This window comes from Eptesicus fuscus, chromosome 7 (assembly GCF_027574615.1).
Source record: "Eptesicus fuscus isolate TK198812 chromosome 7, DD_ASM_mEF_20220401, whole genome shotgun sequence".
NCBI lineage: Eukaryota > Metazoa > Chordata > Mammalia > Chiroptera > Vespertilionidae > Eptesicus > Eptesicus fuscus.
This window is the reverse complement of record NC_072479.1, coordinates 100,713,478-100,737,749: the sequence shown is the minus strand read 5'-3', so window position 1 is coordinate 100,737,749 and position 24,272 is coordinate 100,713,478. Positions and strand designations below refer to the sequence as shown.

General features: G+C 58.0%; 1 protein-coding gene across 1 annotated transcript in view; it reads right to left on the bottom strand.

Moving 5' to 3' along the window:
* Positions 1-23,836, bottom strand: part of CYTH4 (cytohesin 4) — a 32,101-nt gene extending 8,265 nt beyond the window's left edge. Inside the window, exons 1-8 of the mRNA XM_008144661.3 lie at positions 23,752-23,836; positions 14,142-14,224; positions 12,341-12,405; positions 11,066-11,132; positions 8,438-8,556; positions 7,104-7,184; positions 5,371-5,483; positions 4,239-4,387 (exon numbers count right to left, since the gene is read on the bottom strand). Of these exons, the coding sequence (XP_008142883.1) occupies positions 4,239-4,387; positions 5,371-5,483; positions 7,104-7,184; positions 8,438-8,556; positions 11,066-11,132; positions 12,341-12,405; positions 14,142-14,224; positions 23,752-23,770 (696 nt within the window). The 5' untranslated portion in view covers positions 23,771-23,836. The remainder of the gene's footprint in view (positions 1-4,238; positions 4,388-5,370; positions 5,484-7,103; positions 7,185-8,437; positions 8,557-11,065; positions 11,133-12,340; positions 12,406-14,141; positions 14,225-23,751) is intronic.
* Positions 23,837-24,272: the final 436 nt, after the last annotated feature.

Sequence of the window (24,272 nt, the reverse complement as noted above, 5' to 3'; positions counted from 1 at the left end):
TGGACCCTCTGGGCCCTTCATCTGGTAACAGCCTGCCCAGACTCCCAAGTGTTTGGGAAAACATCCCAAGCTGTTTGTTTTCTTATGAAAACCAGACGCAGTGCTGGCTCTCCATCTCCAAGATAATTAAATCTTTCCCTTCTGCCGCGTTGGTGCGCGCTGCTGCTCAGATGGCTGCCTCAACGTTTTAAATGAAAAATCTAACAAGTGCTGCTTGGTTCCCCCAAAGTTTTAGAAACGGTGTTTGCTTAGGAAAGGTCTTTCTGGCCTGAGCGCTGGGGGAGGGGCAGGCCGGAAGCAGGTTTTCCTGGGCTCGCAGTCCCTGGGCGCAGCCTGGCTGGGGCGGGGGGGGGGGGGAGCGTGGGGAAGGCAGGGGCCCTTGCTCGGTTTGGAGCCCCTGCAGCCCCCAGAGCAGCCGCGAAGGCCCGCTGCTTCGCCCAGCCTGGCCCCGCCTGGCCCTGGGAACTCCCGGGTGGCTCCGGCTGGTTCAACAAGGGCTGCGGCGGGAAGGCCTTGTCAGCGAGCTGTCCGCACAGACACATATTTGGAAGCCGGAGGAGGCAGGCAGGGGAGCGTCCCCGACACCCCGTGGGGGCCCTGGCAGCTCCTGCGGGCAGCATATCTGCCTGCACATTCTGCCCCCACGAGGAAAACCACTCAGCTCCCCCCCATTTCCTGTGCCTTCTAAACACCAGCCTCCCACCCCCCCACCAAACACCCCTGCTCCTGCCACCACCAAACCGCTGGCCAGGCTGACTTCGGCTGCGTGGGCACATCAGACACTGGCATCTGTCCCTTTCCACGCCCCGTGCCCCTCTGGGGACCCACCCCACCCCAAACACACTTTCTGTCTAGATTGCCCAGGGGTATTGACACCCACTGCCCCACCCCAGGCTCCAGGGCAGGGTGTGAACGGGTCCCTTCTGGCTCATCAGAGCGGCTCATCCTGCTGGTCTCAGTGACCGGTTCAGGGAGGGACAGGTGACTTAAGCCAGCCAATCAGCCTGAATTCTGGGACTTGAGTTTAAACTGTTAGGCAAAATGGGAGCCTGGAGCTGCCCAGCCATCCCGGCCACAGCCTGGGGAGGGCCCATTTGAGAGGAAAGCTGGCATGGAGGAGGGTGATTGACAGCACGAGAGGCGGGACCGAGTCCTGACCTCTCTGAGCACCTGGATCTAGCCAAGCCTGAAGCCGTTGATCTGAAGACAAACTGATGCCTGATCTTTTCTGTTACAGGAGATGAGGTTCCTCTAGCCAGGAAGCGACTGTCAGCAGGGACACAGCCAAGTCCTCTGTCCCTATGTGCCCCTGGTCTCTGCAGAGGGAAGGGCTCCGGGATCACACAGACATGGGTTCGAATCTGAACTGCTCACAAACTATGAAACCCCTCCCTGACCAGCTACCCCTCCTGGACTCAGTTTCCTCCACTGTAAACTGGGGATGGTTTCCGCCGGCTGGGACAGCGGGTCAGAGTCCTAAGGTGGCCGGAGACTTAATGAGAACATGGAGTCCCTGGAACCGGGCTCAGACACGTCAGTTCTGATGGGGTCACTTGGACTCCACAGTAGAGATGCCCTGAGCTGGGAGGCTGTTCCCCTGCCCGGCCTCAGTTTCTCCACCTGTAACCCTCCTCCTCCTCCTCTTCCACCCTCGCTCCCCCTCTGGGCAGCGCTCTCAAGGTAAGTGATTCCTCTCTCATCTCTCCAGCGCCTGCCAAGTGCCAGGGTCTCGAAGTGCATTATCTCTGCTTCTAGGAGAAGGACGTGAGATCAGTGCCATCAGCCCACTTTGTAGATGAGGAAACTGAGGCCCAGACTCAAGGTCATACAGCCATAAAGGCAGCGCTGGGATTTGATCTTCCACCCCGAGTCCACACCCTGTACCTTTGCCCCGAGTCTCTTAGGTACTGTGCCCTGTCCCATCACGAGGGCCGGGGAAGGCCTGTCAACCCACCCGTCCCTCAACACCCCCCCCCGTACCCCCTCTGAAGCCTTTCCCAGCTGCGCACCCTCACGGTCTGCAAGCCCTCGGGTTGGCCTCTCTTTAGGGGATGCACCTGCAGCAGTTTAATTCCCGCATCAGGCTCCTCAAAGCACTACGGGTCCTCGGCAGGGCCGGGCTGGAGTAGCTTCGTGAGGAATCCTTCCGAAAGGGGCAACTTGGAATATCCGAAGGTACTTAAAGCTGAGTCCTGGCTTTACATACGAGGAAGTGGAGGCCCGGAGAGAAGGTGAGGAGACACCCCTCTCCGCCCTCTACCCCCCGGCCATCCCTAGCAGCCACCTGTGGAAGTCTCGGAGAGCAAGGACCAGGCCTGTGTGGGCCTCTGTGTGCCCTGGGACGCGTCTGGATTCATTAGCGCCTCCAACTGTACCAGGTGCTTTGCTAAATGCCTGACCTTCCTACATGAGTCCTGTGAGCTGGGAGCTCAGGGAGGTCAAGCCACTTAGCTAATGTCGCGGACCAGGACACGGGGGTGGGGGGGACCAGGACTTGGGTGTGGCTTGACCTCTCTGACTCTGCTCCGTCCCTGCCTCTCTCAGCGGCCAAGGGGAAGGTGAACCCTTCCCAGACCTCCCAGGCAGAGTTTGAGGCGAAACTGAGATAACAGACCAGCAAGCCCTGCCAGGAGGAAGTTACAAGCTCAAAACTGAGAACAGATCCCGGAGGGAGGTGCTGGGAAAGGCTCCCTGGGGGCTGAGGCTACCATGTGGCTCCGGGGAGATGGGCAGGAGGGGCTTGTCATTAACTCATTCACTGCCAGCCGCCGTGCCCAGCTTCCTGCCGGGAGTGCCATGATGGGCTGGGTCAACAGTTCTCAAGTGCCTTTTATGTTTGAGGCATTTTACTAAGTGCCGGGTGTTAACATTATTATCCATTCTTCTTACGAGTGGCATAAGCCACCATTTAGAGCCTGCGCTCGGTCCCTGCACGGCTATGCCCTTCGCATTTAAAACACTGGCTCTCAGAGCAGCTCTGTGACACAGCGCCATTATCCCTGCTGTTTGAGGGCCTGGTGGCTGGGAGAGGCTGAGTCATTCCCAAGGTCACGCGGCAGGCAGGCGGGGGAGGTGAGGTTTGACCAGAGCTCCCACCACGATCAGTTTTCTCTTCTGGGACAAAGAAGCGTGGGGGGCTCAGTAAGGGCCCTTCTCAGACAAGGAGGGGCACCAGCAGCACTCCGGACCCAGGCCCCCCAGGCTTCCGCAGGAGGTACCTGGTGCTAAGCTGGGAGCGTGGGCTTCACACTGTCTCTCCTCCTCCCCCTCCCTCCGCTGCTGGGCTCCGGCCTGGAGGGGACTGGAGCTCATGGAGCTCTGGGCATGTCCAGTCCTAGAAATGAGCCGTCCATTCATCTGTGCTGAGTCAGGCTCTGAACCTCACGCCAGTGTTTGCAGAACTGCTCCGACTCCCCGTTGCCCATAGAAAACAGGCCAACTCCCGAGGCGGCCACTCAAAGCCCTGGACACTCTGGCCCCCCCTTGCCACCCATCACTGTCCATAGGCACCCACACCCAGCCTGCCAATCTGGACTCCCCTCCCTGCCCCAACCAGGCCAGGCCGGGGGTCTGGCCACTTCCTCTTTCGGAAGTGACCTTTCTCGGCTTCTCCTCCGGGGAAACTCCTGTTCAATCTGCAAGGCCCAGTTCAAAAGTCACCTCCTCTGTGGAGCCTTCTAGGATGACACCCTGCCCCTGCCCCCAGGAGAGGGCGGTAGTGTCCTCTGTGTCTCCATGGCCGTGTTCCCATGGTGAGCCAGCAGGAGTCACCCAGGCTGTACCTCACCGGGCCGGGTGCAGGGTGGCAGGGTGGGTGCTGTGTGACGAGGAGACGGGAGCCCTGGGTTCTGCTCAGCTCTTGAGCTGACGGGCAGCCTGCGGGAGACCTCAGTTTCCTCCCTTCTGAAGCGGGGAGAGCGTGAGGGTTTTCAGCTCTGACGCACTAAGAACCTAAGAATCTGGGATTCCAAGAAATAGACGGGCCGCGGGAGGCACCCTTTCTGGAAGGTGTGAATGATGGATGCCAGAGGCCCTCAAAGCTTGAGGCCTAGCAGGACCTCCTGAGGGGTCTATCTCTGACCATCCTTCTTAAGCGAGGGGCCACGTGGGAGGGGCACCTCGGACCAGCCTCCTGGGGGGGTCCATCTCCAGACAGTCGCCCACCTGATGGTTCATCTCAGAGGAGCCCCCTCGGGCCGTCCATCAGGGCCTGGGCAGGTGAGGCCACGCCCCCTTACCCGCAGCTGCTCCTCGGGCAGGTCGCTGCCGTCATTGATGCCGCGGTTCATGGACACGAAGCGCTCAAAGGGCGGCTTGTCCCGGACGTTGGGGTTGTGGAGGCTGGTGTTGAGCATGATGATGGAGAAGGACAGGACGTAGCAGGTGTCTGCGGGCCGGACGGCGGGTCAGAGTCCTGGCCCTGGCCGCTCGCCCCTCCTCTGCCCCGACTCCTCCTAGGGGTCAAGGTCAGCCTCTCCAGGGCCCAAGGCCCCCCCATCCTCCTGGCTTGGCATTCGAGGCCCGGGCTCACCTTCCACTCCTGCTGGACTCCCTGCTCCAAAGCGACTCCCGCAGTCACGGCCAGGCGCCCGCGGTGCCTTCCCACCCTGCACTTTTGCTCTTGTGGGGCCCCTGCCAGGCGTACCCTCCCCTCCCCGTTTCTACCCAGGCAAGTCCTCCTCTCAGCTCCAGCGCTCCGCCCCACCGAGCCCGCCAGCCCCTCTGCCCACTCTGTTCTCTGCCGCCCTGGGTCTCGGAGAGCACTTATTGTTGGCACCGCTGTTCAGGGCTTAGTCAGCGCTGCTTGGTAATCTGGCTGCATCGGGGGCTCCTGCTCTCAGATCCAGATGTTCACGTGCGAGGCAGCGAGGCTGCGCGCTGGGCGGAGCATTTGGGAGGGAGGTGACTGCTGCTCTGTGGTGTGTGTCCAGAGCCAGGGAAGTCCAGCTGGGTCCTGCCCAGGGCCTTTGCTCGAACTAGAACTCCTGCTCAAAACGCCCTTTATCCCCTGGACCTTCTGGGGAACTCTTATTCATCCTTCAAAACCCCATTCAGACCCCACTGCCTCTGGGAAGCCATCCTGGACATGCGGACTCCCCAGCCCCCGCCCTCGGACAGGTGTGCTGCTGCCTAGCACCCTGTGCCCCCGTTTCCTGCCTCCTCCCCAAGGAGCATGCCCAGAGGCAGCTCTGCCCAACAAGCGCCCAACAGAGAGGCTGGCGCAGAGTTGATGCTCAGTGAGGGCTTGGAATGATCTGGGCCCCCAGGGTCTGGGTACTTGGGAGAAACCAGCGGGGCTGGGGCAAGCATGGTGCTTTGGGAGGAAGGTCTGTGCCTGGCGATGCCCCAGGTCCCGCCCCACACCGGCACCTGTGGACTGGAAGACGCCTGGGTTGCAGAGGCAGTAGCGAGTGGCGAACGTCTCCATCATCCGGTCAATCTTCTGGGCCTCGCCCGGCAGCCGGAAGCTCCAGAGGAACTGCCTGGGGGAGGAACAGGGCCGTGGGCAGCAGGGTGGGTGGGGGCTCTCGGGGGACCCTGGACAAGCCACTCTGCCTCTCCCAGGCTTAGTCTCTTTATCCTGTAAATGTCAGCTAAGCTCTGCAAGCACCAGCACGCAGGAGGTTTCCAAGAAATGCCTTTGTTTTCCCTCCCAGAATACAGAGCTGAGTTTGTGCTGCCCTCTGCCCGTCTGAGTCTTCGCACCTTTTCTGGCCCAGGACACCTCAGCCAGCGCGGGACTCTCTGCCTGTCCGGGTTCTGCAGCTCTGCCTGCCTGGCCATCAGGTGCTACGATCTGACTGTGGGCCCTGGGCCAGCCCCGGGCACCCAGCACCTGCTCCATCAGGCTTGTTGAATGAGTGAACATTGGAAACTAGCCCTCTCTCTCAAAGAGCATGGCAGGCCACATTGCCTGGATAGTGGTGGCTCCTTTCTTCTCTGCCTTGAAGACTCCTATTCATCCCTTAAAGCCCAGCTCAAATGCCCCCTTTGGGGAGGTAATTTTCTAAGATTTCCTCAACACTCACTGTGGGTCCAATTCTAAGCACTTTCTCATTTAGTTCTCACAACTGTATGAGGTTGGTACTATTCTTATCCCCATTTTACAGATGAAGAAACAGGCACAGCGAGGTTTTTGGTGACTTGCCCAAAGCCACACAGGGCGTGAGCGGCAGAATGGAGATATGAACTGGGCAGTCTGGCTCCAGAGTTTGTGCTCCTAACAGATATACTATAATGCAGGCGTCCTCAAACTACGGCCCGCGGGCCACATGCGGGTGTTTTTGCCATTTTGTTTTTTTACTTCAAAATAAGATATGTACAGTGTGCATAGGAATTTGTTCATAGTTCTTTTTAAACTATAGTCCGGCCCTCCAACAGTCTGAGGGACAGTGAACTGGCCCCCTGTTTAAAAAGTTTAAGAACCCCTGCTATAATGCCTCTGTAATTGTAAAAATAAAAGTAGGCACAATAATATTCTATTAGAAAACTAGAGGCCTGGTGCACAAATTTGTGCACAGGTGGGGTCTGCTGGCCTGCCCAGATTGGGCTGATCAAGCCGGATGGCTGGAGGGAGGGGCTGCAGGCGTTTGGTCAGCTGGCCCTGTCCCCAATCAGGGTGTGTGTAGGCAATCGGGGTGGGGCCGGCCAGGGGAAGGGGCCTCTAGCGGTTGGCCAGCCCCACCTGCTGGTCGAACTCCCGGTTGAGGGGACAATTTGCATATTAGTCTTTCATTATATAGGATAATAAATAATAATGCAATACATGCTAAGCTGTATTAATAAAATAAATAAAACAAGCACTATTCTGAAAACTAGTGGGAATGGCAGTAATAACCGCAATAACGATCACAATGATTAAATGTTATTATTGTAATGCTGTAACATAATAATACCAGCAGTAGCAGCAGAAATGAGCCAGGTGCTATTCCAGGTGGTCCACGCCAATTGTCTCACCAACCTCAGCTGCATGAGGCGGGCACTGACTGCCATTCATTTTGGCTCCTGACACTTTGTGTGCCATTAGCCGTGTGGCTCGTGATGCCCCCAGCAGCCCCCACCCTGGCTGTGCCACCATCCAGGGCAGGCCCCGGACCACTCACCTGAGGGCCTGGACGAGGTTGAGGTTGGCGAACTCGTGGCAGTCCACAAAGGCCTGGAGGACCTGCAGGTTGATGGGGTCCCTGGGGAGGGGGCGGGAGGGAGAGTGGGATGCACTGGGGAACTTTCCGGCACGTACCGCCTGGAGGGGATTGAGGTGGGGGAGGGACAAGAGGGCAGATGTCCTCCTTCTGGGTCCAGCCTCTATCTGGCCTGCTCACATCTGACCCCACATCACCCCCTCCCACGGGCACACCGTGCCCTCCCACACTGAACAGACCCCCACCACGCCCACAGCTCACCAGCGCTGCTCTCACACAGGATGTGAGTCTGGCTTTGGAGGGGCTTTCCCTGAGTCAGACCTTCCTCTGTCACTGCCTGCCTGGCGACACCACTCAAGCCACGTGACCTCCCCCAGCCCCAGTGTCCTATCTGTACAGCGGAGACGACTATGCCGACCCATGTGCCTCTCTCCTCCCGGCTCTTAGACCAGGGGGTGCTGCCCTTCTTGCCACCTGCGTTCCCTGCTCGCTCAGGAGAAATGGGTCCTCAGGGGAGCCTGCGGGGAGGGTGGCCGGCTTGCTGGCCCAGCTCCACCCGGGTCCCTTGCAGTCCCAGCCCCCCAACCCAGCAGCCAGAGGGGTCCTCTCAGACACTCCTCTGCCCAGACCCTCCCGTGGACCCCCACCTTGTCACCTGCTACTTCCTCCCTCCTTCCTTTGCTCTCTTCCAGTCTCACCAGCCTGCTGTTCCTTGTGCATGCTTCTGCCCCAGGGCCTTTGCACATGCTGTTCCCTCTGCCTGGAATGCTCTTCCCCTAGATGTCTACCCTGCTCTCCCTCTTTAAGTTTCAGTCGAACTTCACCTCTCCACGAGACATTCCTGTCTGCGCCCTGTGGTCCCTAGCGCCCTCTCACCTCCCGTCCCTGCTTTATTTGGATTCCAAAGAATTTATAATTGTCTAACAGGTTTTACATATTTGGGAATCTGTCTTCCTCACTGGAATCTGTCCTTCCCGAGGGCAGGAGTTTTGTCTGTCTTGATCACTGGTGTAAATCGGGGCTTAGAACAGTGCCTGGCATAGGATAGATACTAACAAATGTCTACTTATTGGATGCATGAAGGGAGGGAGGAAGGAAGGAAGGAAGGAAGGAAAGAAGGAAGGAATGAAGGAAGGAAGGAAGGAAGGAAGGAATCTGGAGGGAAGGGACAGCCTCCTCGAGCTGCAGGCGTTATCACTTTCCTGACATAATTCACACCCTCACTCACCTGCACATACACATCTACACACTTGTACACCCCCGTTCCCTGCCTCCCTAAGGCCCCGCCCCCTTACCTCTCCCCCAAGTAGGTACCGATGGCCGTCTTGTTGAGACCCTCGCCCTTGTACAGGAAGCGGGCAATGTCCTGGGCGCTGGCGGTCAGCAGCTTGTGCTCGATGAGATACTGGATGCCCTGGAAGCGGCAGACAGGCCATGAGCAGCCGGCCTGGGAGGAGGGAGGGAGGGAGCCCCGCGGCCCATGCCCGTGGCCTGGCAGTCTGGCATCGGCACAGCCTGTCCTGGGACGCTGTGCCCCTCCTTAACAGAAGCTGCCTTTGTAAGGTGGTGAGCTCCCCATCACTGGAGGCATGCAAAGAGAGAGGGGGTGTCTGCCACGCACCAGGTTCAGGCCAGGTGCTCCCCAGGTTCCCCTCAGTCTGACACTCTGTGACGGTAAGCTTCAATGATGTTGATTTAAAATGTTAAGATTCAATGATTCCGCCATTCCTTTTGTCCCCCAAAAGTTCCCATTATTTAACAAGAGGGTTTCATTGGTTTTCTTGCAAGTAATCGACGTCCATTGTATAAGAATCAGGAAAGCACAACATCAGAGAAGAAGTTGCCCAAGTCCTGCCCTCGAGGCAGCCGTTACCATGGCGGTGGCGTTCTCTCCCTTCTATGGAGTGGGAGCGGGTCACGCCTTCCGCACCAAAACCTGCGTTTCCTATTTGCCAACATCACTAACGTCTCTCCCCACGACGCAGGCTCTTGGAGTCTATCATTCTCGTTTTAGGAATTTGAGAGTTTGCCCCCTGGTTTTCTGTGGTTCCTTCATGTTCCTTTTGGTGAAAGAGGCTTCTGGAAGATGGGGGGGCAGCTTGTGGGGGGCTCTGAATGCCAGGCAGAGGGTCCTGGGGACCCCTGAGTGGCCCTTCCCAGGTGCTCGGGCGGGAAGTGTGAGTGTGTGTGTGTGTGTGTGTGTGTGTGTGGTCCCTGGTATGGGGCAGAGGGGTCCGAATTCTGGGGCTGTGGGAGGGGAATGGATGTGTGGGGCTGAGGGAGGGGGATGGGTGTGTGGGGCTGAGGGAGGGGGATGGGGAGATGGGTGTGTGGGGCTGAGGGAGGGGGATTGGGGGATGGGTGTGTGGGGCTGAGGGAGGGGGGTGGGTGTGTGGTGCTGTGGGAGGGGGATGGGGGGATGGGTGTGTGGTGCTGTGGGAGGGGGATGGGTGTGTGGGGCTGTGGGAGGGGGATGGGTGTGTGGGGCTGAGGGAGGGGGATGGGTGTGTGGGGCTGAGGGAGGGGGATGGGGGGATGGGTGTGTGGGGCTGTGGGAGGGGGATGGGTGTGTGGGGCTGTGGGAGGGGGATTGGGGGATGGGTGTGTGGGGCTGAGGGAGGGGGATGGGGGGATGGGTGTGTGGGGCTGAGGGAGGGGGATGGGGGGATGGGTGTGTGGGGCTGTGGGAGGGGGATGGGTGTGTGGGGCTGAGGGAGGGGGATGGGGGGATGGGTGTGTAGGGCTGAGGGAGGGGGATGAGGGATGGGTGTGTAGGGCTGAGGGAGGGGGATGGGGAGATGGGTGTGTGGGGCTGAGGGAGGGGGATGGGGGGATGGGTGTGTGGGGCTGTGGGAGGGGGATGGGTGTGTGGGGCTGAGGGAGGGGGATGGGTGTGTGGGGCTGAGGGAGGGGGATGGGGGGATGGGTGTGTGGGGCTGTGGGAGGGGGATGGGTGTGTGGGGCTGTGGGAGGGGGATGGGGGGATGGGTGTGTGGGGCTGAGGGAGGGGGATGGGTGTGTGGGGCTGTGGGAGGGGGATGGGTGTGTGGGGCTGAGGGAGGGGGATGGGTGTGTGGGGCTGAGGGAGGGGGATGGGTGTGTGGGGCTGTGGGAGGGGGATGGGTGTGTGGGGCTGAGGGAGGGGGATGGGTGTGTGGGGCTGAGGGAGGGGGATGGGTGTGTGGGGCTGAGGGAGGGGGATGGGGGATGGGTGTGTGGGGCTGAGGGAGGGGGATGGGGGATGGGTGTGTGGGGCTGTGGGAGGGGGATGGGTGTGTGGGGCTGAGGGAGGGGGATGGGGGATGGGCGTGTGGGGCTGAGGGAGGGGGATGGGGGATGGGTGTGTGGGGCTGTGGGCCTGTGAGGGGGAGGGGAGGCAGCCTTTGCAGCCAGAGCTGTAAGTTTCCAGGCCCCTGGGCGGCCCTGCCCCACCTCCGTCCCTGTCAGCTGGCTTCCTCCTGTCTGTGCTCCCACAGGAAAGGAGCCCTCAGCCTTGTAGCAGGGCAGGGGCGGGGCTGGGGGAGGGGAGAGGGTAGCTGGGCCCTCAGTGCTCTGTGCCTGCACCCAGATCTGGCTCCCCCGGGACCCCTGTCTGGAAGGCACTTCTGGAGACTGAACCCCAGAATCTAAGGGTCACCCTGTCTGATGCCCTCCCCACAGAGGAGGAAACAGGCCTAGTGCCCAGGGACCCCAGGTCCATGGCCATCATAGACCCCCCACCTCCTGGCTCCCACCTCACGCCTGGGCTGCTGTGCCCGGGTGACAGAGCCCCCAGCTGTGCCTGGGCAGGAGGCCGAGCCCTGCTGGCCTCAGTTTCCTTCTCTGTAGGATGGGTTACTGTGTCCGCGGAGGGAAACAGCATTATGAAGGTGGCCAGCATGCAGCAAGCCGGCCCCGTGAGTCGAGCCCCTCGTGCTGCCTACCTTCACGGGGTCCATGTTGAACTTCTTGCGCCCAATGCATAGCTCCTTCTCCTTTTGGGCCATCCGGCTGTGGACACAAAGGGGTCAGCGTGGGCTGCCCCAGGGCCCCAGGGCACCCCCTTCCAGTCTCTAAGGACCCTCAGACACCTTGAGGACTCCCGTCCCCTCAGCTACAGCCAATACTCCCTACGGGCCTCCAGGTGGGGGGAGGGGCAGGCCTTGTGAGCATGAGAAAGGCAGGGTCTGGCCCTCCCCGAGCCACCACAGCAGCCTCTTCCACTGGGCCCAGCGCCGTGGCCTTGAGAACCCTGTTCTCGGGAGGAGCGGGAGGAGCGCTGAGGGGGCCGGGGCTGGAGACGGGCAGGATGACGGGGAGGCTGGGGGTGAGAGCGCAGGTGGAGCCAGCCTCTTGGTGCAAATCGGCCCCACCCCTGGCTGGCCAGCCCCTTAGGGAGAGGCACTCATCTCTCTGGAACTCAGTTTCCTCATCTGTAAAATGGGGCAACACCACACCTGCTCCCGGCACTGTTGGGAGGTTAAAGCGCTGGAACAGCTGGTGGTCGGTGCTCTGGAAATGGCCTGTGTTATTGTTGGGGCCTGAGCCCTGAGCAGGGAATCTAGAGACAGCGTGGCGTGGGCGTGCATGGGAGTGTCTGTTTGCATGCGTGTGGGGGCTAGACGGGTGCAGATGGAGGCGGCAGAGAGCTGAGGGGTGGCAGGGGCAGGGTGGGGATTTCCTGGGACACTGGGGCCCTATGGGATTATGGCAGGATCAACCTCCTCATCTCACAAGTGGGAAAACTGAGGCCCAGAGAGGGGAGGGGACCAGCCCTAGGTGACAGCCAGTGGGAGTCTTCCCATAGCAGGGGGGTGGGGGTGGGGGGACAGGTGACCCACACCCTGAGGGTGGAGTGGAGTGGACCAACCCCTGTCCTGCCACAGGCCAGGCTCCTCCCCCTGAGGCCCTGGCTTCCCACCCATCCCAGGATGCTCCTGGGCGGTGACTGGTCAAGGGGTAGGTCAGGGCGGGTCGGAAGAGACTTTGGGTGGAGAGGGTGGGAGGATGGGGTTGTCTCTCAAGAGAGGGAGGTGCTTGGAAGCAGGGACCAGCCAGCCCTGCTCCTGTCTCACTATCCTGCCGCCTCCTCCTCCTCCGGGGCCTCCTCCCTCACTTCCCCAGGGCCCAGACCAGGCATGGCCCTGCTCATTCATGGTGTGTGACATCCTTAGGACGACACCATGGCAACTTCCGGGGTCCCCTGGCCGACACCTCACCTCTCCTCTGTCATCTCGAAGCAGTCGATTTGGGCAAACACATCTTCGATCTCATCCTTCAGCTTCTGTGGGTGGCGGTGGGGGAGTGGGGGCAGGACAGGGAGGGAGAGTCAGGGGGTGAAGCTGGGATAGAGGGGTTTCACAACTCTCCCCCACCCACTCCCACCCAGCGTGACCCCCACATTGCTCCCTCCTGACAGATCCCCTCCCCGGATGTCTCCTATCCTCAAAGTCCCCAACCAAATTGCTTCCGTCTACTCTTTCTCCCACCATCTCCTGACTTGGGGGTGAGGTCCCCTAGTCCCCATCCTACTTCTGGCCTTCCCATCTCTCTCCTCTGCAGCTGTAGAGTCTCCTGCCGTCTAGCCACGCCCACCCGACCAGCCCTCCTTCACCCAGCTGCCATCCTTCTGAAGCAGATGGGTGCCTGCCCTGCCCCCGCTCAAACTCCTTCCATGGCTCCCCTGCCCCCGTCCCCAGTCAGAAGGCACAGATTCCGGCCTGGGCGGGGCCCAGCTCCTCTCCAGCTTTCCTCCACCTGTTTCCTCTGTCACTTGTCCCTGACTTGGTGCCCGCTGTGTGCCAGGAACTGTGAGTGCACCAGGCACTAGACAGCGCTGGCCCTCTTCTCAGGGGCTTTGCCATCCCCATGGGGCTTGCAGAAGAGGACATTATGTAGAGAGGTGGGGTGACATGTCAACTAATGACTCAGCCTCCGCTTTCCCAGATCCTCCCCAGCCTGTTCTGTCTTGACCCTGCAGGGGGCGACAGTGGCAACAGAGAACCCCTGTCTCTGCCAACTGCCACCACTGGGCAGACAGGGAGAGGTGGCAGCTTTCCAGCATTCCCCTGCAGGGCAGCAGCATGAGCCCCTAAAAGGCACCCAGCCCCCCTTCCTTCCCTGAGATCTGTGGGATGGGGTGGCCCCAGGGGCTTGCTCTGGGTCCCAAAGACAGCATGGGGCCTGGAGCCCATATCTGTGCCCAGTCAGCTCCTGTCCATGTGATCTCGGTTGAGTCACTGAGTGGCTTCCCCACAAATAAAGGGGGCGGTGGGGGGGGGGGGCTCACTCACAAGTATTAATTGAGCACCTACTATGCTCTGGCTATTGGGCTGCAAACACAGTGGTGGGCAAGACGGACCCAGGCTCCACTTACACAGAGCTCGGTTAGTGAGGCTGGGATCATGATGGTCAAGGGGAATGACATGACTGTGCAGATAATGATCACAGTAATGACACAGGAAATGCCTGGCACATGGTAGGTGCTCAGTAAAATACCTGCTGAGTGCACCTTCCTTCTGTACCTCCTGTACCTTCATTCTGCCCTGCAGTATTAGGTGGACATGTGACAGGGTGGGGTGAGGTCCCAGCAACTGTAACCGCTAAGAGGAGACAGCACATGAGCTGAGAGTGAAGTCATGAGGAGGAGCCACGATGAGAGCTCGGGAGAGTCCTAGGCAGAGGGGACTATGTGTGCAAAGGCCCCGGGGCAGCACGGGGCTCAGCATATTCCAGGAACAGAACCAGAGTCTGCCTCAGAGGCTGCTGAGAATCAGGTGTGCTAACGTTTGGAAAACTGGGGACTTGGCAAGTGCTGTGCACGTATTGGTATTATGTTGACCTAAGATCCCTGTTTTAGGAGGGGATGAAGCGGAGGCTGAGGATGGGGACCCGCGCTGGTTGAACCCACCATGCGATGAGGCGATAGGGCCGCCGGCGGGCTCCGCGCACAGCAGGGCCTGAGGGTGTGTCAGTGTGAATGTGTGTGACTCACGTGTACATTTGTGAGCGTGCACTCACCTGGATGTCGTCCAGAAGCTGCTTCCGGTGCCATTTGATCCGCTGCAGCTCCTCGGCCTCCCCACTGCTCAGCTCCGCTGGGTCTGGAGAGAGAAGGCCCTGTGGTCACTGGCTCACTCACTGCCCTCCCCTCATCACTCAGCTCCAGCCACACCAGCTAGCTCTCAGGGCCCTGTTCCCTCTGGAAACCCATGACTTGCTAGCCCTTTTCACTCAAGCCTGGGCTCTGATGTCATCACCTCCAGGAGGCCTTCCCTGACCACTCTGTCCAAGTCAGCCCCTCCCCTGCCTTCCCCTCCGACCCAGCTTTCTGTTCCTTCTACCCCCTGGTACAGGTGCCCTGAAGTTATCTCGTGTACTCGCATCATTTCTATTGCATTCATCACACTCATTATTTTGTTCACTGAGCATCCTCAGCAGCTAGAGAGAGCCTGATACGCGGGTACTCAACAAAATACCTGCGGAAGGCATTCATTCTTCCCTGGAACTTCAGTTTACTCTTTTAGTAAATCACATGTCTCTCATTTATTCACTTATTTATTTGCACAACCAGGAAGTGGTGTATCCTTTTGCTTCACACTCTATTGGCCAGATGTAGTCACATGGCCACACATAGCTGCAAGGGAGGCTGGGAAATGAGCCTGTAATAGGGTGGTCCTTACTATGTGAGGTGGGGAGACTGGATTTTGGGGGACATCTGAAGCTCAGAGCAGTGAGTTGACCTGGCTAAGGGCCTACAGGGATGAATTGCTGAACCAGGGCTGACCTTGGATTGGGATGACTACAAAGCTTTTCCCACTTCACCTGGAAATGAATTAAAGGAGATGAGTGTGTGTTGGTCAGAATTCTGTGCAAGGTGCTAGGATGATTCCCACACCAGGGTCAGCTGGCTTGCTTCTACTCCCCAGTGGTGCTTCCTGTTCCATCCACAACACTCTCCTGGTCAAAATTTCCATACACTGAGTGGCCAGATTATTATGATCTCTGAATGCATAATAATCTGGCCACTTAGAATATATATATTAGAGGCCCAGTGCATGAATTCATGCATGGGTGGGGTCTGGCCAGCCTGGCCAGGGGGAGGGGACATGGGCGGTTGGCCGGCCTGCCTGCTGGTCGAACTCCTCTTCTGGTCGAGGGGACAATTTGCATATTAGCCTTTTATTATATAGGATATACACTGAGTGGCCAGATTATTATGCATTCAGAGATCACAATAATCTGGCCACTCAGTGTAGACTCCCCATTACTTGAAGGAAAAGCCCTCATCCTGGTCCTCCAGTCTCCCTGGCCTCTCCAGCCAGCCTTCTCCCCACCATTCTCAACCACAGCCTGCCAGTCCGGCCTGCCAGCTCCTCACTGCCCTGTGCTGTCTAACTCTCCGTCTTACTCCCCCGCCTTTGCCGATGCAGTTCCTTCACCGCACGCCTCGTCCTGTCTGCCTCTCCAAACCCTTCCTGACTGTCAGGTCCTAGCTTTGGGAAGTGCCTGCTCACATTTCTTAAATGTTTTACAAGGACAGATACTACTTCTCCTGAATGAATGCAGAGAATATCAAGTCCTCCATTTCTCTACCCCTCCCTCCTGTTGACAGAGTAGCCGTCTTGGACTTTGAGATGGAAGCTGGGTATTGAGATGGCAGGACAGCAAGCTAGAAGGAGATTGGACCCTGGGGCAACCGTGTGGAGAAAAGTCATCATATTCACCTCACCAGCAGCTACCCACGTGGACTTTTCAATGAGAGAGAAATCAGTTCTGGGAATGTCTGTCACTGTTATTCTGAGTCTCTTTGTTAGCTGCAGTCAAACCTGAAACTTAACCAATGCAGTGTTCTGATCTGGGAATCACGAACCATAACCCTCACCTAGAGTGTGGTTGTCAGGATTAAAAGAACTGAATTTTGTTCAACACCCAGCAAGTATCTGGCATATGGTAAGGGTCCAACACATGTATAATGGATGCTCTGTTGTGCTATGCAGCTCTCTTCTTCAGGACCAAAATGCCCATTCTCTCAGCTGCTGAGGGTGGGTGTGGGGGGGTTTACCCTGCTGATCACTCAATGCTGAGTCCCTCCCCAGGAAACTACCTCAGCCAAATGCAGCTGCTTCGCCTAAGGATATGTCCCTCCAATAGGGCAGCCACAGGACAAAAAGTCAAGACCTCTTGCCTCATTTCTGGACCCGAGCCAGTTATCAGACCCAAAATCTATTGACTGAAGAAGAGGCTGTGTCCCCAGAGGGAAGGGTCTTACAACACTGTGGCAAGTGTAGTATATGGTCAGGATTCCCTTGGCCAAGTACCCAAGATGGGTCGGTCTGACCCTTCAAGTCATAAAGTCAAGAGAGCCCAATAGCCATTCATTGGACGTGGTTCACCTAGCAGCAAGCATGAGCAGAACCAGGAGACTCCAACCAGCTCCATGGACGGGTGGCCCAGACTCCCATGTCACCCTCTGCTGTGGCACCAAGGCTTGTCCCTCAGCTCACACCATGGCTGCATGGGCGGGTCCCTTGTGATCTTCTGACAAGGGAGGAAGATGCCTGAGCTAGGTTCCAGGACGCGTGGCTCGGTGTTTGGGTACAAGTCAAAACTGGACAGCTATTGAACTAGAGCCCTGCTCCAAGGGGTTGTGGAGACAGTGGTGAGAAGTCCCCCCAATGGGCAGGACTTTGGGCAGGGCACCTGGTCAACCTCCTCATGCGGAAAGAGAAGTGTCAGGAGGTAAGCATATGCATGCAGTCATGGGCAGTAGAGAGTAGCTTGACTGCTTGGTCAGAGGCTAAAAAGAAGAAGGATTAGAAGGCTGGGGACAGAGAGATCTGGGGAAGAGGCAAGTCGATGGCCTACGGGAGTGGGCACAGAGTGGGAAGACATAAGGCACACTTACGTTTCCCAGCATGCACCCATCACAGGAGAGGCACTAAACCACCAAGACTCGGCCAGTTGACATCAGCCAGTCCCTGATTGGCCAGCCCAGTGCTGGTACAATGGCACATGCATGAATTAGCCATGTGGCCTGGGCAGGGCCTGTGGGTAGACCCACTCGCCCAGGCTTCCCGAGCTACTGCCCTGCTGACGTGCCTGCTTGCCAGCAACAGCGACCTGTTGTTTCCTGAGAAACCCAACCAGCAACTTGACAGCTAGTGGATCATGCGAAGTCCCTTCTCTTCCGCAGACACCAGCAATCTATCTTGACCAGTATTCACACATGTTCCGGATGTGTGTGGCCATTCCTGCCCACAGAGCCCCGGCCAGCATTGGCACCCAAGGGCTCTCAGAGGGTTTGATCCTCTGACACAGAACACTGCATGACATCACATTAGACGGAGGGACCCTCTTTACAGGAAAGGAAGTGTGAGCGGAGCATGTGGCCACGGGTCCCGCGGGTCCTCTCAACATCTCCCCACCAGATGCTGGGGGTATGCTGGCCTGGCAGATGCTTGAGCAATGAGCCTCTTGAAGGTGCAGCAGAGGTGTCGGCCTGGAGGCCAAATCCTGCTTGGATGGGCACCCTCCTCTGCACCCCAAATCAGTGGCCGTTAAGTGGTGCTTTGTCCCCACAGATCCAGGAACGAGGAGGAGGAGGGGCTCCACTACCGCCCCCTAGTGACTCACTCGAGAGTTTTCCTTTCTGTGCCTGCAACTCTGAGCTCTGCAGGCCTGGAGTTCCTGGTTTCCAGGAGGTGGGGGAGGTGGCCCTCACACCAGGGCACAAAGCAAGAGTTGTATGACACTTGAAGCTCGAAAACACCCACTCCATGCTGGTAGCTTCATATAACTTGTCACTTAATCCTGACGACTCTGTGAAGTGGGTCTTTTTTAGTTTAAGACACTGAGGCTCAGAGAGGCCAAGTGACTTGCCCTCAGTCACACAGCCAAGAAGTGGCAGTGCTGGGATCAGAACCCTGGTTTGCAGATACCCAAGACTGTGTCCCAGGATTCTGCAGCCGTGGGGACACGTGGGGATGGAAGGCGTGAGGGGCCATCCGTGTGGAGTCAGGAGCAAGGGCATGGCAGGGAGGCGGCACTGCATGGGGGAGCTCCTGTCAGGAGCGGGAGGGGGCTGAGTGCTGTCGTGGAAAGCCCCAGTCACCTCTAGCTGACCGTGGTGAAAGGTCAGACTCTTTGTTTTGCTTGTTTACTTCCTGTTGCTTTCCTGTTGGCTGGGGCTTGTGTTTTGAGGTGGGCTCTGGCCAGGGTACCTGCTGGGGGAGGCCACGTGGACGCCAAAGGGGTTGGAGAGAGGCCAGGCTGGGTTTTAGTGTTTCTATGCACAATCCCCACCGTGGATGGCCAAGGGGTGGGCCATGGGCTCCCTTCTCCTCTCCCACGGTCTCTCTTTACTCCCCTCCTCTCTCTTGGGTAAGGTGACCAGATTTTAACATTGGTAAAGCGGGACACCATTGACCGGGGGGGGGGAGGGAGGGAGGTTTTTGATTAAAAATTTGGTCTATATGTCTATATGGAGCAACAAAAATTTTCATAGAACGCAAAAATAGTATTGTAATATATTTTTTAAAATTTCAACATAAGTACAATTTACAAATATAATAAATAAAAAATTATGGATACTATTATTTTATTCTTTGGCATATTTCTCATTTGAGTGAATTTTTTTTAGTGGATTGCTGTCGTTGTTTAAAAGGTCATGAATTTGCTGTAACGTAAGTCGTAAGTGTCACTTTCAAGGCCGGCGCTAGACTTTTTGCCACCACTATAAAATATAAATAATACGAGTACTGTCTGCTAAATTCAAGAAAATTTATGTAATTATGAAATAAATAAATAAGTTACTTACCTAAATTATCTGAATAGCTGATCTGTAATGACATCACTTGTTTAACTAGCTTACTAGCACGCAGTACGATGTGTATCGTCTGAGAGACAGTCACAAAATGTTTTCGTCGTTGCCAATCCCAAAAAATGCCATTGTTCATTAAGTCCAAACCATGGTGGTCGAATTCTAACAACTGATCAACAGTGCGAACTTTGATAAGCAGTTCTCAACAATTATTTGTTATTATTAAAGTTTAACATTATAAAATTAACAAAAATAACATAAAACTCATATCCTGGCTAAATAGCCACATGGCCGCCGAAAACCATATATTCCCTTCCCGTTCTCCCGCCGTTCCCTAGCTTGTCGTGCATTCTTTCCAAAAATCGGGACTTTTTTAAAACGCCGCGGGACGCGGGACAAATTGTTAAAAATCGGGACTGTCCCGCCAAAAGCGGGACGTCTGGTCACCTTACTCTTGGGTCAAAGAGCCACACACAGCCCCTCAGCTCCAACTGATCCCTGAGTTTCAGACCCTGCTACCCCTCTGGGCACTGGCCGTCATCTTGTTTGCCATTTGGACCAAAATGGAAGTCCTGGAATTTCCCCTCAATTCTTCCTGAGTCCCCTGGGCTCTAGGATGGTCCCTGAGATACCCCGGCCACAGCCCCAGGAGGCACCTGGACCCTCACCTCTCCCTCACCCTCCTGTCTCCTCTCTCACCAAGCCCCATCCATCTTTTCTGTTTGCATAGCCCCCTCACCCCGCCCCCCTCCTCGCCACCGGCTCCTGTCTGGCTGATGCAGGGCCTCCCCTTGGCCCCCTGTCTCCACTCTGCCCTTCCAACCCAGCCTCCCATGGCACCCCTTGTCCTGGGGATAAAGACTCCACATTTGACTGGGTCCAGCCGTCCTGCTGGTGCAGCCCCAACCTCACCACACTCCGTGCCCCGCCTCCTGCCCTGGACGTGAGGCCTCCCTGGCCGCCCTTCACTTGCTCTCATGTGCTCTTTCCCATAGGCCTTTGCATATGCTGTTCCCCGTGCCTGGAATAACCTTCCTTCTCCTCTCTGCACCTCCTCTTCCTCTCCAGGTCCTCGGTGCCTCCCGTGCTCCTCTGGGCATCCTCCTCTCCCTCCTCCTTCCCACTCACTGCAGCAGGCCTGGGATCGTGTGGCTCCATAAACTAGCCAAGCCGCTGGTGAAGGAAAGGGGTGCTAGCTGCACACCTACTATGTGCCAGGCCCTGTGTGCTCTAGGCTCTTCCCATCCGCTACCTCATTTGATCCACAGGACAGCTCTAGAAGAAGAAAGGTATTTCTAATCTCACTGGGTAGACAGACACCTGAGGCTCAGAGGGGTTAAGTGACCTGCCCCAGGTGACACAGCTGGCAGGTGGTGGAGCCGCGATTCACACCCGGGTCCCTCTGGCGCGCTGAGGCCTGAACGCTGATGTTAATCATTCGAAGCCAGATATCGGCACTCAAACCATCGGAACCCCCTCGGATGCTAGCACTGGGTCCTCTGACTCGGGGATGCCGGCCCTGGCTACGTGATTGAGAACGAAGACAGATGCGGGATGTCGCCTGCAGTCCGAGCCCCCTTCCCTTTTGGGGAAGAGAGAAAGCAAAGCCAACAGCGTGCAGCTGGGGACACTGAGGCACGGGCGTGGAGGGAAGCAGTTCTCCCAGGAGAGTGGGCGGCGCGGGGGGCCGGGGGCTGCTTGCCTCTCTCTTCCTTCGGCTCCTTTGAGGTTTGACGGGTAGATTCATGGGTCCTCTCGGTCCTCATGGGTCCTCGCAACCGGCCACGCGCATTGGACCCCGCGGGACAGCCTGACAGCCCCAAACAGCTGCCCCCACCACGTGGCACGTAGGCGCCTCTGACCCTTCACCTACTGGTTAAAAGTGGGGTTTCTCCCCCTTTCAGAGCTGAGGACACTGAGCTCAGGGCGTGTGAGAAGGACATGGGCTGAGAGGGTCCGCTTCTGATGCCAAGCCTGTTTCAGGCACTGGTGTGGCTCACAGGGGGAGGTTTTTAATAATAATAATAATAATAATAATAATAATAATAAAACAGTAGTAACACACAAAAAACCCAACCTGGTGATAACAACCGTCACCCCCAAGAGCTCTGTTTACTCCCCACTGGGCTCTGCCTTTCACACCTCCCAGAGGCACCTTTACCCTCTGCCCGGCCGGCAGCCGCCTGTGGCCTGGTGCCGCCCGGCCATCTGCCCCACTCCTCTCCACTTCCCCTTTGTCCTTCCTCTTTCCCATCGTAATTTTAGAACCCATTCTGCTTGCACCCTGCTTCCAGGGCAGCTGGCCCGGTTCCTCTTTTCCAGGGCACAGGGAGGTGCTCTCCTGCGCCCCAAGGGCAGCGGCTCCTCCATAGACGCGGGGCGGGAGGGCCACTGGGGCCGAGGGGCTGTCTGGGGGAGCTGCTCCCGCCCCAGCCTGCCCTGCGGGTGTGAGCATCGAGCAGCCTGTGGCTTCCTACCCACAGCTGAGCTGCCTCTACTCTATTTTTAACGGCACCTGGCCTCCCTGCACCCACCCGGGACGGCCATGGGTCATGTTGGGGTTTGTTGCCTGGGCCCCTCGCCTTCCTGGCAGGCCCTAGGGAAGAGGGCCTGGCCTGCTTCTGACGTCACACACCCAGGGCTAGAGGAGGAAAGGCAGGGGGACCTATACCACTGTCCTGCCCATTGTACAGGTGGGAAAACTGAGGCCCATCATAGCCCCTGGCAGGTTGGTACAGAGCTGGGAACTGAGCCAGGTCTGGCTGACTCCAAATCCTCATGTAGTTTAGGTCAGGCAAGGATGATGGTGCCCACATTAGGTGACAAATCTGAGCTCAGAGGGGTAGTCACCTAGCCGTGGGGTGATTAAGACCCCGTCTGGACCTAACCGGTTTGGCTCAGTGGATAGAGCGTCAGCCTGCGGACTGAAAGGTCCCAGGTTTGATTCCGGTCAAGGGCATGTACCTTGGTTGCGGGCACATCCCCAGTAGAGGGTGTGCAGGAGGCAGCTGATCGATGTTTCTCTCTCATCGATGTTTCTAACTCTCTATCCCTCTCCCTTCCTCTCTGTAAAAAAATCAATAAACTATATATAAAAAAAAAAAAAGACCCAGTCTGGGCAACAGAGGAATGATCGTCCCTTTCTCCTTCTGCTTCCTCCAGGAAGTCTTCCCAGATCTCCCCTGCTCATATGGGAAGAGTGGCTTCTTTCCATGCGCCAGGTCTGAGCCCATTTGCACATCTGTCCTGGGTCATTGCCCTGCAGATATGCTCCCTTCTCCCCCATATTCCAGACCAGCAGCTCCCCTGGGCTGGACCCATGGCAGGGTTTCTGCTGTCCCAGCATTGCACAGCGCAGGGCGGACCATTTATGGAATGAATGACTGAATAGAAGAAGCAATCAACGAAGACCTCAAATCTTCCAACGGACTGCTCCTGTTGGCCCCATTGAATCGATTTCTTTCCTGGGCCGGCCTAAAGCAAAGCGGAGACCCCCCTTCTGGCCTCCCTGCCCCACCCCCACATCAGCCCCAGGTAACCTGGGCGCTCTCTCCTCTCCGAGGCTGGGCCCTATTCTGCCCCTTGCTGGCCGCCCGTTTCTTCTGGTGAGCCCGTTTCCTCCCTGGCATCCTGGGAAGGTGAAGACCCCAAAGAACAAAGTGATGATGACGGAAAGACAGGCCTGGGGGGGGGACTAATGTCTCCTCCGCCCCTCGCATCCGCCGGGTGACCCTGAGCGAGGCTCCGCTCCACGCTGGTCTCCTCTTGCCCAAGATGTGTTCCCTGAGCCCGGACTGCCCGTGAGCCGCTGCCCCGCAGCCCCCGGGAGAAGCCAGGGTCGGGAGAGCCCACCGGGCAGGGAGTCAGGCGGCGGGGAGTGACCCGCAGGGCTGTGCCCCGCTCAGGCCTCCTCTGCTCCATCTGCCATTGGGGGTGTTGAAATGGACCTGTGGTTCCCTATCTGTGGGGCGAGGGGCCCAGGGGCGGGCTCAGGCTGCCCCGTGTTAGGACTTCTTTGCAGAAAGGGTGCTGCTGCTACCAGCTTGGCGCCGCTGGGCCCGGGGACCCGGGGAGCTGCTGCAGCCCTGGCCTTCGGGACGCCCGGGCAGCGCCGGCCACTCCGGACGCAGGGCGCAGGGACTCGGCCCCTCTCCTCTGTCCACCAAAACGCAGCGCCGTTTCTCTCCCATTCCGAGTGCGCTTCCTCCCTTCCGCTTTCCCTCGGACACAAGGTCCTGCTTTCTTGGGATGGTCTCAGCCACGGTCCAGATGCCTGGTCCTGGCCCCCCCCACGGGCTCCAGGCGGTGCCCTGCTCCCCAAAGGCCACCCTCACCCCCCAAAGGCCAAACTGGGGCCTCAGGGCCTTTGTACCACGCAGACAGGCTCCTGGTGACCAACGCGTCACCTTTCTCAGTCCCACCTCCGGGCCTTTGCACGGTCTGTTCCGTCCTCCCTCAGGTCTGCCCGTGGGCCTCTCCACTACCTGACCCATCCTCCTTCTCCTGCCTGCCTGTTCTTCGTTCTGCCTGTTGCTGCCTGACGTGAGTGCACTTCCTGTCTGTCTCTCCTCTGGAATGTAAGTTCCTGGGGGCAGGGACACGCCTGCTCTGTTCCCTGCCTTCCCCGCGCCTGGGGCCCGGCTTGGCAGCTGGCCTGAGCCCATAGCACCGGCTGCGCGCTTCTGCATTCCCACCTGTGTTACCTCTGTTTACACATCCATTCCTGCCAGGACCCTGAGACAGGCGCGCTTGTCCCCATTCTACAGAAGAGGACACCGAGGCCCAGAGAGCTTGTCCCCAGGTGCTTACCTGGGTGGCACAAGTCCATTCCGAAGCCTCCGGGGGACGGTGGCCAGTGCTCCCGCGAACGGCTGGCCCAGCTGCTGCTGGCCTGGCAGGCAGAGATGTGTCACCTCGGGCGCAGCAGGCCCCTTCCCGCTCGCCCCGCCCCGCCCGTGTGGGGAGGAAGTCCTGTCCTAGCCGGGTCTGTGCTGCGTGGGCCCCTGACGTAGCACTTCCTAAAAAAAACGGAGTTTCAAGCAGCAGGCTCTCTCTACGTTTCGGGTGTGAGCAAGGGAGGGATAGAGGCCAAAGAGACGAAGGGAGGAGTAGGGATGAAAAGTGAGACACAGACACAGACACACACACACACACACACACACACACACACACACACACACACGAAGATGGTCACGGGAAGGCAGAGCCTTCTCCGGGGACAGTGAGCATGTCCTCAGTAACCCCCTCACATCTAAAATGCAGGGTCACTCCTCTTGGAGTCTAAGCCGAGCCCCAGACCCCACCCCACCAGCTCTTTCATCGATTCTCTC